This window comes from Agelaius phoeniceus, chromosome 32 (assembly GCF_051311805.1).
Source record: "Agelaius phoeniceus isolate bAgePho1 chromosome 32, bAgePho1.hap1, whole genome shotgun sequence".
Taxonomy (NCBI): domain Eukaryota; kingdom Metazoa; phylum Chordata; class Aves; order Passeriformes; family Icteridae; genus Agelaius; species Agelaius phoeniceus.
This window is the reverse complement of record NC_135296.1, coordinates 240,403-255,146: the sequence shown is the minus strand read 5'-3', so window position 1 is coordinate 255,146 and position 14,744 is coordinate 240,403. Positions and strand designations below refer to the sequence as shown.

Sequence of the window (14,744 nt, the reverse complement as noted above, 5' to 3'; positions counted from 1 at the left end):
CTGGGGACAGGGTAACCCCCGCCTGAGCGAGGTTGGGGCGGTTGGGAGGTGACATTGGTGACCTTTGGTGACCTTGGGGACATTGGGGACACTGGGGACAGGGTAACCCCCGCCTGAGCGAGGAGTTCATGGCAGTTGGGAGGTGCCATTGGTGACATTGGTGACATTTGGGGACAGGGTAACCCCTGCCTGAGCGAGGAGTTGGTGGCAGTTGGGAGGTGACATTGGTGACATTGGGGACATTGGTGACATTGGGGACAGGGTAACCCCTGCCTGAGCGAGGAGTTCGTGGCAGTTGGGAGGTGACATTGGTGACCTTTGGTGACATTGGTGACATTGGTGACATTTGGGGACATTGGGGACAGGGTAACCCCCGCCTGAGCGAGGTTGGGGCAGTTGGGAGGTGACATTGGTGACATTTGGTGACATTGGTGACATTGGTGACATTTGGTGACATTGGGGACAGGGTAACCCCCGCCTGAGCGAGGAGTTCATGGCAGTTGGGAGGTGACATTGGTGACATTGGTGCCATTTGGTGACAGGGTAACCCCCGCCTGAGCGAGGAGTTCGTGGTGGTTGGGAGGTGACATTGGTGACCTTTGGTGACCTTTTGGTGCCATTTGGTGACATTGGTGACATTGGTGACACTGGGGACAGGGTAACCCCCGCCTGAGCGAGGAGTTCGTGGCGCACCTGGAGACGGAGCTGGAGCGGTCGCGGCTGCGCGAGAGCGAAACCCTGGGAGCCCTCAAGGAGATGCAGGACAAGGTCCTGGACATGGAGAAGGTGACACCGAGGGGACACCGGGGGGACAGCAGGGGTGGCATCGGGGGTGGCAGGGTCCCATGGGTGCCCTTGGGGACAGGGAGGGGCCTTGGGGACAGTGAGAGTTCCAGGAGATGCAGGACAAGGTCCTGGACATGGAGAAGGTGACACTGAGGGGACACCGGGGGTGGCACCGGGGCCTTGGGGACAAGGAGTGGCACTGGGGATAGGGAGGGGCCTTGGGGACAAGGAGGGTCCCATGGGTGGCCTTGGGGACAGGGAGGGTTCCAGGAGATGCAGGGCAAGGTCAGAAGGTGACACCGAGGGGACACCAGGGTGGCATTGGGGGTGGCAGGGTCCCAATGGGATGGGGAGGGTCCCATGGGTGGCCTTGGGGACAAGGAGGGTCCCATGGGTGGCTCTGGGGACAGGGAGGGGACAGGGAGGGGCCAGGGAGGGTCCCGTGGGTGGCCCTGGGGACAGGGAGGGGCCGTGGGGACAGGGAGGGGACAGGGAGGGTCCCGTGGGTGGGACAGGAGCTGTCGCAGGTGGCCTGTGAAGGTCCCTCTGTCTGTCCCCCCGATGTCCCTTGTCCCCTGTGTCCCTGTCCCTGCTGTCCCCCTGTCCCTCTGTCCCTGTCACTGTCCCTGCTGTCCGTCTGTCCCTGTCCCTGATGTCCGTCTGTCCCTGCTGTCCATCTGTCGCTGTCCCTGCTGTCCCCCTGTCCCTCTGTCCCTGTCGCTGTCCCTGCTGTCCGTCTGTCGCTGTCCCTGCTGTCCGTCTGTCCGTCTGTCCCTGATGTCCCCCTGTCCCTGTCCCTGCTGTCCGTCTGTCCCTGCTGTCCGTCTGTCCCTGATGTCCGTCTGTCCCTGTCCCTGATGTCCGTCTGTCCCTGCTGTCCATCTGTCGCTGTCCCTGCTGTCCCCCTGTCCCTCTGTCCCTGTCGCTGTCCCTGCTGTCCGTCTGTCGCTGTCCCTGCTGTCCGTCTGTCCCTGATGTCCGTCTGTCCCTGTCCCTGATGTCCGTCTGTCCGTCTGTCCCTGCTGTCCCCCTGTCCATCTGTCCCTGTCGCTGTCCCTGCTGTCCATCTGTCCCCATCCCTGCTGTCCGTCTGTCCCCGTCCCTGATGTCCGTCTGTCCCTGTCCCTGATGTCCGTCCGTCCGTCTGTCCCCAGCGGCAGCCGCTGCTCCCGGATGACTCCAGCGTGGTTCGGCTGCAGGAGGAGCTGCAGGAGCTGGCACTGAGGGACATCGGGGACATCGGGGACATTGGGGACACCTGGCAGGTGAGACACGGACACTGGGGACACCTGAGTGACATCGGGGACATCAGGGACACCTGGCGGGTGAGACAGGGACACTGGGGACACCTGAGTGACCCTGGGGACACCTGAGTGACCCTGGGAACACCTGGCAGGTGACACAGGGACACTGGGGACACCTGGGGGATGCCTGGCAGGTGTCCCAGCTGTCCCCAGGTGAGTCCCCATACCTGACCAGGTGTTCCCAGGGTGTGTCCCCAGGTGTCCCCAGGTGTCCCCACACCTGACTGGGTGTGTCCCCAGGTGTCCCCAGGTGTTCCCAGGGTGTGTCCCCAGGTGTGTCCCCAGGTGTGTCCCCAGGTGTCCCTATACCTGACCAGGTGTTCCCAGGGTGTGTCCCCAGGTGTCCCCAGATGTCCCAGGTGTCCCCAGGTGTCCCCACACCTGACTGGGTGTGTCCCCAGGTGTCCCCAGGTGTTCCAGGTGTGTCCCCAGGTGTGTCCCCAGGTGTGTCCCCAGGTGTGTCCCCCGACCGGGTGTGTCCCCAGGTGTGTCCCAGGTGTGTCCCCAGGTGTGTCCCAGGTGTGTCCCCAGGTGTGTCCCCTGACCGGGTGTGTCCCCAGGTGTGTCCCCAGGTGTGTCCCTGACCGGGTGTGTCCCCAGGTGTCCCAGGTGTGTCCCAGGTGTGTCCCCAGGTGTGTCCCCTGACCGGGTGTGTCCCCAGGTGTCCCCAGGTGTGTCCCCAGGTGTGTCCCCAGGGTGTGTCCCCAGGTGTGTCCCCAGGTGTGTCCCCAGGTGTGTCCCCAGGGTGTGTCCCCAGGTGTGTCCCCTGACCAGGTGTGTCCCCAGGTGTGTCCCAGGTGTGTCCCCAGGTGTGTCCCTGACCGGGTGTGTCCCCAGGTGTGCGGGGGCCGCTGGAAGGAGCCGCGGGCGCTGCACGAGGCCGTGCTGGGGGTGCAGCTCCGCGAGAGCCAGGCCCAGGCGGAGCTGAGGGCGCTGAGACAGAGGGTGCTGCACCTGGAGACACAGGTGAGACACTGGGATGGACTGGGAGGGACTGGGAGGGACTGGGACAAACTGGGAATGGGGCTGAGACAGAGGGTGCTGCACCTGGAGACACAGGTGAGACACTGGTTCCAAACTGGGAGCACTGGGATGGACTGGGACAGAGGGTGCTGCACCTGGAGACACAGGTGAGACACAGGTACCAAACTGGGAGGGACTGGGACAAACTGGGAATGGGGCTGAGGGTGCTGGGACAAAGGGTGCTGCACCTGGAGACACAGGTGAGACACAGGTACCAAACTGGGAGGAGGGACTGGGAGGGACTGGGATGGACTGGGAGCACTGGGTGCTGCACCTGGAGACACAGGTGAGACACTGGTTCCAAACTGGGAGGGACTGGGATGGACTGGGAGGGACTGGGAATGGGGCTGAGGGCGCTGGGACAGAGAGTGCTGCACCTGGAGACACAGGTGAGATACTGGGATGGACTGGGACAAACTGGGACGGACTGGGACAAACTGGGATTGGGGCTGAGGGCGCTGAGACAGAGGGTGCTGCACCTGGAGACACAGGTGAGACACTGGGAGGGACTGGGACAAACTGGGAATGGGGCTGAGAGTGCTGAGATAGAGGGTGCTGCACCTGGAGACACAGGTACCAAACTGGGAGGGACTGGGATGGACTGGGACACAGAGTGCTGCACCTGGAGACACAGGTGAGACACAGGTACCAAACTGGGAGGGACTGGGATGGACTGGGACAAACTGGGAATGGGGCTGAGACAGAGGGTGCTGCACCTGGAGACACAGGTGAGACACTGGTTCCAAACTGGGAGCACTGGGATGGACTGGGACAGAGGGTGCTGCACCTGGAGACACAGGTGAGACACAGGTACCAAACTGGGAGGGACTGGGACAAACTGGGAATGGGGCTGAGGGTGCTGGGACAAAGGGTGCTGCACCTGGAGACACAGGTGAGACACAGGTACCAAACTGGGAGGAGGGACTGGGAGGGACTGGGATGGACTGGGAGCACTGGGTGCTGCACCTGGAGACACAGGTGAGACACTGGTACCAAACTGGGAGCACTGGGAGGGACTGGGATGGACTGGGAGCACTGGGTGCTGCACCTGGAGACACAAGTGAGACACAGGTACCAAACTGGGAGGGACTGGGATGGACTGGGAGGGACTGGGAGCACTGGGTGCTGCACCTGGAGACACAGGTACCAAACTGGGAGGAACTGGGGATACTGGGAAGTGAACTGGGAGCACTGGGAGAGCAGGGACCAGGGTTTATCCCAGGTTTATCCCAAATTAACTTTGTGTTTATCCCAGGATTTTGATGGGTTAATCCTGGGGTTTATCCCAGGTTAATCCCGGTTTAATCCCAGGTTAATCCCGGTTTAACCCCGGTTTAGGGGCGGATCCAGCGGTCGGTGCTGGGCCGGGCCGAGCAGGCCTGCGCTGGCCTAAGGGAGCAGGGCTGGGTTGGTGCCGGGTCTATCCCGGGTCTATCCCAGGTTAATCCCGGTTTAACCCCAGTTTAGGGGCGCATCCAGCGGTCGGTGCTGGGCCGGGCCGAGCAGGCCTGCGCTGGCCTAAGGGAGCAGCAGGGCTGGGTTGATGCCGGGTCTATCCTGGTTTATCCCAGTTTAATCCCGGGTTAATCCCAGTTTAACCCCGGTTTTATCCCGGTTTAGGGGCGGATCCAGCGGTCGGTGCTGGGCCGGGCCGAGCAGGCCTGCGCTGGCCTAAGGGAGCAGGGCTGGGTTGGTGCCGGGTCTGTCCCGGGTTTATCCCGGGTTAATCCCAGGTTAATCCCAGTTTAACCCCGGTTTAGGGGCGCATCCAGCGGTCGGTGCTGGGCCGGGCCGAGCAGGCCTGCGCTGGCCTAAGGGAGCAGGGCTGGGTTGGTGCCGGGTCTATCCCGGGTTAATCCCAGGTTTAATCCCAGTTTAACCCTGGTTTAGGGGCGGATCCAGCGGTCGGTGCTGGGCCGGGCCGAGCAGGCCTGCGCTGGCCTAAGGGAGCAGCTCCGCGCCGCGGCCGCCCAGAGCCAGGGGCTGCAGGCCCAGCTCAGCGAGAGCCACCGGAAACACGCGGAGGCTCAGTGCAAGGTGGGGACAGCAACGGGGACAAGGGGGACAGCAATGGGGACACTGGGGGCATTGGGGGCATCGGGGACACTGGGGACATCGGGGACATTGGGGACACTGGGGGCATCGGGGACACTGGGGACACTGGGGGCAGGAGTGTATTGGGAGGATTGGGGACATTGGGGACACTTGGGACATTGGGGACATTGAGGGTATTGGGGACATTGGGGGTATTGGGACATCAGGGACACTGGGGATGCCAGCGGCATTGGGGACATCTGGGGACATTGGGGATGTTTGGGGACATTGGGGACAGCAGTGGGATCAGCGAGGACAATGGGGACATTGGGGGGTGCATTGGGGGGATTGAGGACATTGGGGACATCATCAGGGACAGTACTGGGGACACTGAGGGTATTGGGATGTTGGGGACAGTGGGGACACCTGGGGGTGTTGGGGACATTGGGACATTGGGGGCACTGGGGGCATTTGGGACATCATAAGGGATGCTGGAGATGTTGGGGACATCATCGCAGACATCGGGGACATTGGTGGTATTGGGGACATCATTGGGGACATCACTGAGGACATTGAGGGATTTGGGACATTGGGGACACTTGGAGATGTTGGGGGCACTGGGGCAATTGGGGACACCCTGGGGACACTGTGGGATTGGGGACATTGGGAGCATCATTGGGGCTGTTGGGGACACTGGGGACGGCTCTGGGGACAACAGGGATCTTGGGGACACTGGGGACATTGGGCACTCTTGGGGACCTTTGGGACACACACGGGGATGTCCCCAGGGCCCCTGAAGTGTCCCTGTGTTGTCCCTGAGTGTCCACACAGTGACAGGGCTGTCCCTGGGGGTGTCCAAGGTGTCCCCACACTGTCCCCAGTGACAGGGCTGTCCCTGGGTGTCCCTGGCTGTCCCTGCAGTGTCCCTGGGGGTGGCAGCGCTGTCCCTGGGTGTCCCCATGGTGTCCCTGGGGTGTCCCCACACTGTCCCCAGTGGCAGGGCTGTCCTGGGGCTGTCCCAGGGGGTGTCCCCACAGTGTCCCTGGGTGTCCCTGTGGTGTCCTAGGGCTGTCCCTGTGGTGTCCCTGGGTGTCCCCACAGTGTCCCTGCAGTGTCCCTGGGAGTGGCAGGGCTGTCCCTGGGTGTCCCCATGGTGTCCCTGTGGGTGTCCCCATGCTGTCCCCAGTGGCAGGGCTGTCCTGGGGCTGTCCCCGGGTGTCCCTGGGGCTGTCCCCATGGTGTCCCAGGCCTGTCCCAGGGCTGTCCCCATGGTGTCCCAGGCCTGTCCCTGCGGTGTCCCAGTGGGTGTCCCTGGGGCTGTCCCCATCGTGTCCCAGTGCTGTCCCCATGGTGTCCCCGCAGTGTCCCCAGGTGTCCCCGCGGTGTCCCAGTGCTGTCCCCGGGTGTCCCTGTGGGTGTCCCTGTGGGTGTCCCAGTGCTGTCCCCGGGTGTCCCTGTGGGTGTCCCTGTGGGTGTCCCAGTGCTGTCCCCGGGTGTCCCCGCGGTGTCCCCATGGTGTCCCAGTGCCGTCCCCATGGTGTCCCCGCGGTGTCCCCGGGCGCCCCGCGGTGACAGCGCTGTCCCCAGAGCAAGGAGGAGGTGATGGCCGTGCGGCTGCGCGAGGCCGACAGCATGGCCGCCCTGGCCGAGATGAGGCAGCGCGTGGCCGAGCTGGAGATCCAGGTACGGGGACACCGGGGACAATGGGGACAATGGGGACATTGGGGGATGTGGGGGATATGGGGACATCAGAGACGCTGGGGGGACATGGGGACATCAGGGACTTCGGGGACGTGGCAGGGACAATGGGGACATTGGGGACATCAGGGGGACATGGGGACATCGGGGATATTTGGGACATTGGGGGATGTGGGGGATATGGGGACATCAGAGATGCTGGGGGGACATGGGGACATCAGGGAGACATGGGGACATCAGGGAGACATGGGGACATCAGGGATATTGGGGACATCGGGGACGTGGCAGGTACAATGGGGACATTGGGGACATTGGGGGGACATGGGGACTTGGAGCGGATGGGGGACATGAGGGTCATGGGGACATCAGGGACAATGGGGACACTGGGGGATGTGGGGAAAGGGAAACATCAGGACATGGGGACATTGGGGACATGGAGGGGATGGGGATACTGGGGACATTGGGGACATCAGGGGGACATGAGGATATGGGGGAGATGGGGACATCGGGGACATCGAGGACATTGGGGGACATTGGGGACATCGAGGACATGGAGTGGAGGGAGGACATGGGGATATCAGGGACATGGGGGACATTGGGGACATGGAGGGGACATGGGGGGGACATGGGGACATGGAGGGGATGGGGGACCTTGGAGACACTGGGGACATCAGGGACACGGGGACATGAGTGGGACGTGGAGGGGGAGATGGGGGACACAGGGACGTGGGGACATGGGGGGACACAGAGGGGACACGGGGACACTGGGGACATCAGGGACATGGGGACATGGGGGGGGTGAGTGACATTGGGGATGTCAGGGGGACATGGGGGGGATGGGGGACGTGGGGATGGTGGGGACATGAGGGGACATGGAGGGGACAGAGGGACATGAGTAGGACATGGGGGGGATGGGGGACATGGAAGGGATGGGGGACACGGGGACATGGGGACATGGAGGGGAAATGGGGGGACATGGAGGGGATGGAGGACCCTGGGGACACTGGGGACATTGGGGACATGGTGGGGATGGAAGGGATGAGGGACATTGGGGACATCAGGGGGACATCAGGGGACATGGAGGGGATGGGGGACACAGGGATGTGGGGACATGGGGGGACACAGAGGGGACAGGGGGGGACACGGAGGGGACATGGAGGGGAGAGGGGGACACAGGGATGTGGTGGACATGAAGGTCATGGGGACATGGAGTGGACACAGGGGACATGGGGGGCACAGGAGGGGCCAGGTGGCCGCGGTGTCCCCCCAGTGTCCCCTCGGTGTCCCCTCGGTGTCCCCAGCGGGAGGAGGGGCGGCTGCAGGGCCAGCTGGAGCACTCGGACGCGGCGCAGTACATCCGGCACCTGCAGGGCCACATCCGGCAGCTCAAGGCCGAGGTGAGACATTGGGGACATTGGGGACATCACTGGGGACATCACTGGGGACACTGGGGACATTGGGGACATCACTGGGGACATCGGGGACACTGGGGACACCACTGGGGACATTGGGGACAGCACTGGGGACACTGGGGACATGGGGTGCAGTACATCCGGCACCTGCAGGGCCACATCCGGCAGCTCAAGGCCAAGGTGGGGACACCGCTGGGGACATTGGGGACGTTGGGGACATCACTGGGGACATCACTGGGGACACTGGGGACATCACTGGGGACATCACTGGGGACATCACTGGGGACACTGGGGGCCAGGGACGTAGGGAGACACCCAGGTGGCATCCAGGGGGGCTGGGGGAGGTGACAGGGGTTGGGGACACCCACGTGGCACCCACAGGTCCTGGGGGACCCCCAGTCTGGCCCCAGGTGCCACCAGCCATGTCCCCTCAGTGCCACTGGTGGCATTGCCAGTGCCACCGGCGATGTCCCCTCAGTGCCACATGGCCTGGGGACAGCTGGTGACAGCGCGTTCCCCCTGTGTCCTCCCTCCTGCCCTTCCCTGTTGGCCTTTGTCCCCTCCTGTCCCTTGAACCTGTCCCCTCCTGTCCCCATCTCCATTCCTGTCCTTGTCCCCTCGCTGTCCCCTCCCTGTTCCTGTCCCTGTCCTTGTCCCCATCACCTCCCCTGTCCCTGTCCCCTCCTGTCCCCATCTCCATTCCTGTCCCTGTCCCTGTCTTGTCCCCTGTCCCCTCCCCTCTCTGTCCCCTCTGTCCCTGCTTCCCCCTCTCTGTCCCCTGTCTCTGTCCTCACTGTCCCCTGTCCCCTGCCTGTCCCCGCTGTTCCCTGTCCTGCTGTCCCCTGCCTGTCCCTCACTGTCCCCCCTCTGTCCCCTCTCTGTTCCTGTCTCATGTTCCCTGTTGTCCCCTGTCCTGTCCCCTCCCTGTCCCCTCCCTGTCCCTGCTGTCCCCTGTCCCTGTCCCCACTGTCCCCTGTCCCAGATCCGGCTGCTGCGGGGGCCGCTGTCCTTTGGCGCGGTGGCCCTGGGGACGCGCCTGGGGGACGAGGACTCGCTGGGCTCCTCGGATGAGGAGCTGCCACCACCGCCCTTCGCCCTGACCCCGGGGGACATCGGGGACACCGGGGACACCGGGGACAGCAGCGACAGCGAGCCCGAGGTGGCACCCACAGCACCGTGACACCCAGGGGACACCGGGGACACCGGGGACAGCAGCGACAGCGAGCCTGAGGTGGCTCCAATGGCACCGTGACACCCAGGGGACACTGGGGACATTGGGGACAGCAGCGACAGCGAGCCCGAGGTGGCACCGACGGCACCGTGACACCCAGGGGACACCGGGGACAGAGAGCCTGAGGTGGCACCAACAGCACCCTGACCTCAAGGGACATCGGGGACACCGGGGACAGCAGTGAAACTGAGCCTGAGGTGGCACCAATGGCACCGTGACACACAGGGGACATTGGGGACAGCAGTGACACCAAGCCTGAGGTGGCACCAGCAGCACCGTGACACCCAGGGGACATTGAGGACAGCAGTGAAACTGAGCCTGAGGTGGCACCCATGGCACCGTGACACCCAGGGGGCATTGGGGACATTGGGGACAGCAGTGAAACTGAGCCTGAGGTGGCACCAGCAGCACCGTGACCTGAGGGGACACTGGGGACATTGGGGACAGCAGTGACAGCCCAAGGTGGCACCAATGGCACCGTGACTGACAGGGGACAGTGGGGACAGCAGTGACACCAGCCCATGGCACCGTGACTGACAGGGGACAGTGGGGACAGCAGTGACACCAGCCCATGGCACCGTGACCTGAGGGGACACTGGGGACAGCCTGAGGTGGCACCCAGGGACCCACAGGGACAGTGGGGGCAGTGGGGACACCTGTGGGTCCTTTGGCACCTGGGGGACATCCCAGGTCCCTGTGGCACTTTGGGGACACCAAGGACACTGAGGGGACACCTGTGACAAGCAGGGGACACTGGGGGACATCCAGGGGACACTGAGGGACACCAAAGGACACCTGAGGGACACCAGGGGACACCCAGGGGACACAGAGGGAGGACATGGGGGACACCCAGGGACACCCAGGGGACACCAAGGGACATCTGTGACACCTGAGGGACAGCCAGGGGACACTGAGGGACAGCCCTGGCCTGGCTGATCCCGCACATGGACAGGGACAGGGGTGGGGACAGGGACAGGGGTGGATCCTGGGATGGGGACAAGGATGGGGACACATCTGGCACAGGGACAATCCCAGGGCACAGCTGGATCTGGGACAGGGACACACCTGGGACAGGAATGGGGACAGGGACAGGGACACACCTGGGACAGGGATGGGGACAGGGACAGATCCCAGGATGGGGACAAAACTGGGACAGGGACACACCTGGGACAGGGACGGGGACACAGTGAGGCCCTGGGACAGGGATGGGGACAGGGACACACCTGGGACAAGGACACACCTGGGACAGGGACAGGGACACAGCCAGGCCCTGGGACAGGGACAGTGCTGGACACTGGACGTGGCCAGAGTGCAGGACACAGCTGGGTCACTGCTGGACACAGCACAGCTAGACAGGGACAGGGACAGGGACAGGGACACAGCTGGACAGGGACAGGACAGGGACAGGGACACTGCTGGGACAGGGACAGGGACAGTGCCACAACAGGGACAGGGACACAGCTGGGACAGGGACAGGGACACTGGACACGGCCAGATCCCAGGACATGACAGGGACAGTGCTGGGACATGGCTGGACACTGGACACAACCGGATCCCAGGACACGGCCGGACACTGGGACAGGGACAGACACTGGGACACAGGGACAGACACTGGGACACAGGGACAGACACAGGGACGGGGACAGACACTGGGACTCAGGGACAGACACTGGGACACAGGGACAGACACTGGGACAGGGACAGACATGGGGATGGGGACAGACACGGGGACGGGGACAGACACTGGGACAGGGACAGACACTGGGACAGGGACAGACATGGGGACGGGGACAGACACTGGGACACAGGGACAGACACTGGGACAGGGACAGATCCCAGGACACCGGGCAGGGCCGGATCCCGGCTGTGGTGGATCCCAGGCTCGGTTCCCTCCTGGATGCTCTGGGACCAACACGGACGCGAGCGGATCCCCCTGGACAGCCCCGGGTGGGTCCCGGACCCCCCAAATGGATCCCAGACCCCCCAAATGGATCCCAGATCCCCCCAAATGGATCCTGGGCCTCTCTGGATGGATCCCAGACCCCTCTGGACTCCCTGGATGGATCCCAGATCCCCCAAATGGATCCCAGACTCTTCAAATGGACCCCTCTGGACTCGCAGGATGGGTCCCAGATCCCTCCGGACTCCTCCCAAATGGATCCTGGGCCTCTCTGGACAGATCCCAGATCCCCTTGGACCCCTCAAATGGAACCCGGACCCCCCAAATGGGTCCCGGACCCCTCTGGACCTTCTGGACGGATCCCAGATCCCCCAAATGGATCCCAGACTCTTCAAATGGATCCTGGGCCTCTCTGGATCTCTGGGATGGATCCTGGATCCCCCTCGACCCCTTGAACGGATCCTGGACCCCTCTGGATCTTCTGGGTGGATCCTGGAGCCCCCGAATGGATCCCAGATCCCAAATGGATCCCCTGAGTGGATTCTGGGGCCCCTTGGATGGATCTCAGATCCCCAAATGGGTTCCAGACCCCAAATGGATCCCCTGGATGGGTCCCGGATCCCAAATGGATCCCCTGGATGGATCCTGGAGTCCCCTGGAGCCCTGGATGGATCCCAGACCCCAAATGGACCCCCTGGAACCCTCTGGACCCCTCAAAAGGATCCTGGACCACCCAAATGGGTCCCAGGCCCGAAATGGACCCACAGGACGGATCCCGGACCCCAAATGGATCCCAGACCCCAAATGGATCCCCCGGACAGATCCCGGATCCCAAATGGACCCACAGGACGGATCCCAGATCCCAAATGGATCCTGGACCCCTCTGGATCCCCCGGGTGGATCCCGGACCGGGACAATTGTGGGGACCCCCCCCGCCCCTCCCCCTCTGTACAGAAATACAGGATCCCAAAAAGCCTCGAGTCCACCCCAAAATTCCTCAGAGCGACCCCAAAAACCCCGGCCGGGACCCCAAAATCTCAGAGATTCACCCCAAAATTTCTCGGACCCCAAAATCGCCGAGATTGGCCCCAAAACCTTTGGGGGTTGACCCCAAACCCTCCTGGAATTCCCAAATCCCTGAGATCGACCCCAAAACCTTCGGGATTGACCCCAGAACGCCCCTGGGGGACCCCAATGAGCACAGGGGGGTTCAGCAGGTGTGTGACAGGTGTGCACAGGTGTGTAATGGGTGTGCACAGGTGTGTGACGGGGTGCACAGGTGTGCACAGGTGTGTAATGGGTGTGCACAGGTGTGTGACGGGGTGCACAGGTGTGTAATGGGTATGTACAGGTGTGCACAGGTGTGTACCGGGGTGCACAGGTGTGTAACAGGTGTGCACAGGTGTGTGACAGGTGTGTACAGGTGCGTAATGGGTGTGCGCAGGTGTGTAATGGGTGTGTAAATGTGTGTACAGGTGTGTAATGGGTGTGTACAGGTGTGTAATGGGTGTGCACAGGGGTGTACAGGTGTGCACAGGTGTGTAATGGGCATGCACAGGTGTGTGACAGGTGTGTAATGGGTGTGTAACAGGTGTGTAATAGGTGTATACAGGTGTGTAATGGGTGTGTACAGGTGTGTACAGGTGTGTAATTGGTGTGTAAAGGTGTGCACAGGTGTGTAATTGGTGTGTAAAGGTGTGCACAGGTGTGTAATGGGTGTGTACAGGTGTGTAATGGGTGTGTAATGGGTGTGTACAGGTGTGTAATGGGTGTGTAAAGGTGTGCACAGGTGTGTGACAGGTGTGTAATGGGTGTGTACAGGTGTGTAATTGGTGTGCAATGGGTGCGCACAGGTGTGTCATGGGTGTGCGCAGGGGTGGTACAGGTGAGTAACGAGTGTGTAACAGGTGTGTAAAGGTGTGTGACAGGTGCGTACAGGGCTGTAATGGGTGTGCACAGGTGTGTAATGGGTGTGCACAGGGGTGTACAGGTGTGTAATGGGTGTGTAATGGGTGTGCACAGGTGTGTACAGGTGTGTACAGGTGTGTACAGGTGTGTAACGGGTGTACAGGGGTGTGTGCAGGTATGTTACAGGTGTGTAATGGCTGTGTAACAGGTGTGCAATGGGTGTGCACAGGTGTGTAATGGGTGTGTAATGGGTGTGCACAGGTGTGTACAGTTGTGTACAGGTGTGTAACAGGTGTGCACAGGTGTGTACAGGTGTGTAACAGGTGTACAGGGGTGTGTGCAGGTATGTTACAGGTGTGTAATAGGTGTGCACAGGTGTGTAATGGCTGTGTAACAGGTGTGCAATGGGTGTGCACAGGTGTGCAATGGGTGTGCACAGGTGTGTCCAGGGGTGTAGGGGCTGTGTAAGGTACCAGCTGTGTGCACAGGTGTGTAACGGGTGTGATACAGGTGTGCACAGGTGTGTAAGGGCTGTGGAACAGATTCCAGGTGTGTACAGGTGTGTCAGGTGTTCACAGGTGTGTAAGGGCTGTGTATCAGCTACCAGTGTGCATGGGTGTGTAAAGTTGTGTTCAGGTGTGTTCAGGTATGTTCAGGTGTGTTCAGGTGTGTAACGTGTGTAAGGGCTGTGTAACTGATACAGGTGTGCACAGGTGTGTAAGGGCTGTGGAACCCATACAGGTGTGCACAGGTGTGTAACGGGTGTGTAACAGGTGTGTAAGGGCTGTGGAACCCATACAGGTGTGCACAGGTGTGTAACGGGTGTGTAACAGGTGTGTAAGGGCTGTGGAACCCATACAGGTGTGCACAGGTGTGTAACAGGTGTGTAACGGGTGTGTAAGGGCTGTGGAACCCATACAGGTGTGCACAGGTGTGTAACGGGTGTGTAATGGGTGTGTAACCCATACAGGTGTGCACAGGTGTGTAACGGGTGTGTAATGGGTGTGTAACCCATACAGGTGTGCACAGGTGTGTAACGGGTGTGTAACCGATACCAGCTGTGTGACCCCTCCCCCAATCCCCTCCCCGGCTCCGTTCCCGCCCCGCCCCCTTTGCGGTCTGAGTCCCGCCCCCTTGGGTATACCCCTCCCCCCTTGGGGTCTGAGCCCTGCCCCTTTGATCCCGGCTCCGCCCCTTTGGGGTCACAGCCCCGCCCCTTTTGGGTCTGTCCCGCCCCTTTGGGTTCTGAGCCCCGCCCCTTTGATCCCGGTCCCGCCCCTTTGGGTCTCAGCCCCGCCCCTTTGTGCTCCGCCCCTCCCCCGCTCCTTCGCTCTTCTGGCCCCGCCCCTTCGCACCCTCCCCGTCCATGCCCCGCCCCGTAACGCTCCGTGCTGGCTCCTGATTGGCTGCGAGCGCGGGCGCGCCCATTGCCGGCAGCGTTGGGGGGG

The 14,744-nt window shown here is 62.4% G+C and overlaps 1 protein-coding gene and 1 long non-coding RNA gene across 2 annotated transcripts in view; both read left to right on the top strand.

The window, feature by feature from the left end:
* Positions 1-10,452, top strand: part of LOC129133827 (EVI5-like protein) — a 55,558-nt gene extending 45,106 nt beyond the window's left edge. Inside the window, 7 exon segments of the mRNA XM_077192357.1 lie at positions 658-786; positions 1,941-2,051; positions 2,928-3,056; positions 5,004-5,150; positions 6,735-6,830; positions 8,147-8,242; positions 9,240-10,452. Coding sequence (XP_077048472.1) covers positions 658-786; positions 1,941-2,051; positions 2,928-3,056; positions 5,004-5,150; positions 6,735-6,830; positions 8,147-8,242; positions 9,240-9,437 — 906 coding nt within the window. The 3' untranslated portion in view covers positions 9,438-10,452.
* A 787-nt stretch (positions 10,453-11,239) lies between these two features.
* LOC129133838 (uncharacterized) lies at positions 11,240-12,368 on the top strand. Its single transcript, XR_013185735.1, has 2 exons — positions 11,240-11,614; positions 11,668-12,368. It is a non-coding gene; the product is annotated as an uncharacterized LOC129133838 (long non-coding RNA).
* The last annotated feature ends 2,376 nt before the right edge of the window (positions 12,369-14,744 follow it).